Here is a 4,513-nt window from a genome sequence, read left to right as displayed (position 1 = left end):
TTTCCCAAGGAAAGACTAGGACCTGAGGAATTTAGAATTAATTCATCCACTTAACTTACCTTCATAGTTAGAGGTTAATAAGGTGGGGGAAGAATCCAATTCTCATCACAATTGATAAGGATAACTAGGATAGGACTTCCAGTTCTTCATACTTTGCCAAGAGTTTATTTTATTATTATTATTTTATTTTACTTGTTACTTAACTAACTTTTTACCTTGATCCAAAACCACAATTTACAATCTCCATAACCAATAATAAGAACATACCTCCCTGCAATTCCTTGAGAAGACGACCCGAGGTTTGAATACTCGGTTATCAATTTTAAAAAGGGGTTTGTTACTTGTGACAACCAAAACTTTTGTAAGAAAGGTTGATTGCTTGGTTTAGTAACTATACTTACAACGAGAGTTTATTATAACTTCTAAACCATCAATCTTCAGTTCTTCAAACCCTCACTGGATGTGTATCCGCTCTATTCACTCAAGTGTTTAGGGGTTTATTAACTCAATTCTCTCCTAATCATGTTTTCCAAAATTTGTTCTTCATCTAACAATCAACAATCATTCAATGTATGCATTCATTCTTCATGAGGTCTTCCGCATAGGTTGTAATGGGGTTAGGGTCAAGGTAGGATGCATATATGGTCAAGTGAGCTTGAAATTTGAATCTTTGATTAACCTGGACTTTCCCATCTAACCTATACAATGACCTATACAAATTCTAATCTATCCTAACCAACCATCCTTCACTTTTTACATATTCATGCATTTCTTTTGATTTTCCCAACACTTGTGCATTGATCCTTGTTGAGCTTTGCTTTGGGGCATTTTGTCCCCTTTTTATTCCTTTCTTTTTCTTTGTTTCTTTCTTTTCCTATTTATTTTCTTTTTTTTTCTCTTCTTTTTTTTTTGTTTTTTTTTTTCAATGCATAAGGTCTATACATTTAATCAATACATGAGTATGCACCCAATTTGCCAAATACAAATGCAAAACACTCTTTTATCCCAACCAATGTTCTTAATCTCCCCAAACTTGAATATAAGACACTCTCACTAGCCTAAGCCAATCAAAGATCCAAACAAGGGACTTTATTGTTTTCCGCTTTAGGCTTGTAATATGCTAAAATAAGAATAATTGGGTTAAGCGTAGGCTCAAAATTGGTTAACAATGGAGGATAGAAGGTAGGCTATTTGGGTAAGTGAGCTAATTGAAATAATGGCCTCAATCATATAAATGCATGAATACAAGGAATAAATGGACATATAGAATCAAGCAAACCAAGGATCACAATCATAGGAAGAGACAATCACACACAAGAATGGAAAATGGGTGGTTATAAAATGTAACCATATCAATAGGCTCAAATCTCACATGCTTGTGTTCTTAGCTCAATACATGTTTCACAAAATATGAATTCAAGTAAGTTTCAAGAGTTTTCAATCAAATTGGGTTGTGCTCTCTAGATGGATTCCTTGGAAAAAAATTCATCGTTTTGACTAAGCATTGTTGTGATTGGAAAGGTTCAAAGATTCCTTAGTTTACCCTTTCCTTTTCTAATCAAAACAAGTTTACATGCAAAAGGGTTTAACTAGGTCTTAAGAATTCCAAAATAATTTCTAATCACAACCACAAGCTAAAAGATAACTATATAAGAAAAATCCAACTAAAGTATGAAATCTAGCATCCAAAATACCTAACATCCAAAATGACAAAGTATGCAACAACTAAGGCAAAAGTATCCAAAGTAATCCAAAACAACCAATATATACAACGATGTGCAAAACAAGATAACTAGGAGAATATAACTAGGAAATATGCCAAAATGTTCACCGGTCCACCAATGGTGCCAACGGCAACCTCCCCACACTTAAGATCAAGCATCGTCCCCGATGCTAATCCTCAGGCTCAGGGAAAGGTATGCCGGTTGGCTCTGGCTCTGGTTGGGGCTGTGGCTGAGGTGTCTCCTGAGTAGCCTGAGTCTGTGGGGGCGGTGCTGTCTCCACGTGAACCGGCTCCTCCTCATGAGTATCTTCATCATGTAAATCTGCATGCTCCTCCCCATGGGTCTCCTCGTTTGAACCAGAGGACTCTGGAAGAGGGGGCAGCTCAAGGCCCTGGGCCACAAACATCTGGTCAATCCGATCCAGGCAACGCATGATCTGACGGTTGCTGCTCTCCATGAACCGGAAAAAATGCTGAACCAGTAAGTAAGTCAGCTGAAGTGCTGGTGGTAGTGGTGGTAAAGGAAGTGCTGCTGCAGCTGCTGATGTAGAGGGTCCTGCTGGGGCTGATGATGAAAAGGGTCCAGCCCCCTCCTCTGCTGCTCTAGCCCGAGATCTGCGTCGGAAAGGAGGCTTTTCGTTCACCCAGGACCCCATGGAATGGTCTCCGGCTCCTTTTCAGGGAGCGGTGGGGGCGGTGACACGTCCTCCGGTAGCCACTGGACATCGGCCCGCTGAAGCATCTGAGTGATCAGGACGAGGAATGGAAAGATACCTCTGATGTGGACCCACCACATGAACCGCCCGATCAGCCGGGGGAAGTAGACATCCTTCCCCTCCAATACACAGCTGATCAGGATCAACATAGCCACAGGGATCTCTGAGAAGTGAGTAGTCGGCATGAGGTAGTGGGCAAAAATCTACTACCATATCCTGGCCTCCTTGCTCAGATAGATAAAGCGCATCCCCTTGGGTGCCTTGTTTTCTGCATCCATGACCCAGGGAGCCTCCGGGGGAGCTACCACTGCCTTCAAGGCATCAAAATCGAAGGTCATGTAGTGGAGCTCCACCTCGGCCTGCTCAAAGGCATCAGTATCACTCGCCTTGGGCCTACAAGTAAGAGCGTCCTCAATAGCCTGCTCAGTGATGGGCACCTGAATACCTCTAACCAGAACCAAGTCAAGGGTGTGGCAGCAGAAGTTGCAATAGAATTCCTGCACCCAAGACCGGTTCACCCGGCTGAGCTCTCGATCCACAAATTCCAAACACATCCTCTCAATGCAGTTATTAATTGTTTGCCTCAGGTCGGATAGAAGGGCCAACTTCTTTTTAATGTTCAAGTTCTTTGAGTTATAACTTGGAAACCGAAGTTCCCAGTAGAGATTCGGGAACTTGACTGAATCCTGGGCAGGCATGGATTGGTTTGCCCGCTCCACCTCATCAAAAGAATTTTTTGAATAATCCACATAAGGAGAGAAAGTGAAATTTGGGGCCCTTTTCCTCTTTCTGGAGGTGACCTTGCCTTTCCCTTTAGCCAACATCCTGAAAATTAGAATAGAACAGAGTATAAACAATTAAACAAGTAGCAAAAAGCAAGGAAGAGCAAGTTCAGGATGTAAGATGAAAGACAAGTAATCATGATGTGAACCAAAATTGGAAGCTCGGAATGCAAGGAAGCATAGAAGACATATCCATAAACCAAGAAACAAGCATTTCAAGCAGTGTAACACAATGCTCATGTATTAGGCGCATTTACCATCATAACTCAAAAGAATGGTTAAATAGTGAAGTAAAATGAAAATTGAAGTCAGTAGGTTAAACAAGTTAGTGAGTTAAAAGGTGAGATTGTTAGTTAGTGTTATGATGGAAACTGGCCTAATTAAAAGAGAATTGCAAAATGTGTACAACAATCATGTTCACACTCATGAGGGAAGTGCAGTCATTGATGATGAAATATGAAATTGCAAAAGAGGCAATTAATTGAAAATGAGTCATCAGTCAATTCTTTGCAATAATTGATGCTCAAAATTGAAATGTAGGTTGTGTAACACAAATCAAAATACAAACGAATTTGAGTGAAAGCGAGTTACACAACGCCAGTACACCAATTATGTTTGAAAGAATGCACATTGGAAAGGGAAATTGCAAACCGTGGTTCAATGAAACATTTAAGTGCTTTCCTGAAGTTCCTTTAGTCACTACTAATAGGGGAACCAAAATGAAAATAGAAAAGCAGACCCAAGTTTCTCGAGGGTTGAACTTGGTGTGGGTTCGGCAAAAAGCAATTTAAAAATGCCAAGTTAAATCCGGAGTGGGAATGTGAAATTAAAAACAGTTTTAGGAAAATTAGGCAGCATTCTGGCATAGTATTGGATGTTCCCAGATAGGCAGAAAACAATAGGAAAGTTATATGAATCCACAAGACAATAACCAAGTAATAGTTACATAACCAGGCAGCAGCATCACAATTACAGAGTGAGAAATGCTGCAAGCAACAACAAACAGGGCAGACTATGATCATACCACTCAGCAGTCAATCAACATAAGCTCAGTTAGGTAAACAAATATGGCGCAATTATCAGGCCTAGAATCCTCTATCCAGAACCTAACTACCTAGGAGCAGAAATTTCTATCTATCCTAACATGTAAAAAAATCAAATTCTAACTAACAAAAATTAACATTAAACTAATGAATGAAGAAAGAATGAAATAAGGGAAACAGGGGAGTGACCTGGGAGCAGACCAGGGATGGAAAGGGGGGTAGGCAGTAGGGAGGAGGGGAGAACGAAAA

At 40.4% G+C, this 4,513-nt stretch overlaps 1 protein-coding gene across 1 annotated transcript; it reads right to left on the bottom strand.

Annotated features, from left to right (window-relative positions):
• On the bottom strand, positions 1,894-2,379 carry LOC107627275 (pleckstrin homology-like domain family A member 1). Its single transcript, XM_016330125.1, has one exon. The coding sequence runs from the start codon at positions 2,377-2,379 to the stop codon at positions 1,894-1,896; it is 486 nt and encodes a 161-aa protein (XP_016185611.1).

The sequence above is a fragment of the Arachis ipaensis genome, chromosome B02, assembly GCF_000816755.2.
Source record: "Arachis ipaensis cultivar K30076 chromosome B02, Araip1.1, whole genome shotgun sequence".
Lineage (NCBI taxonomy): Eukaryota > Viridiplantae > Streptophyta > Magnoliopsida > Fabales > Fabaceae > Arachis > Arachis ipaensis.
The sequence above is the reverse complement of the archived record's forward strand: the minus strand, read 5'-3'. Positions and strand labels throughout refer to the sequence as shown.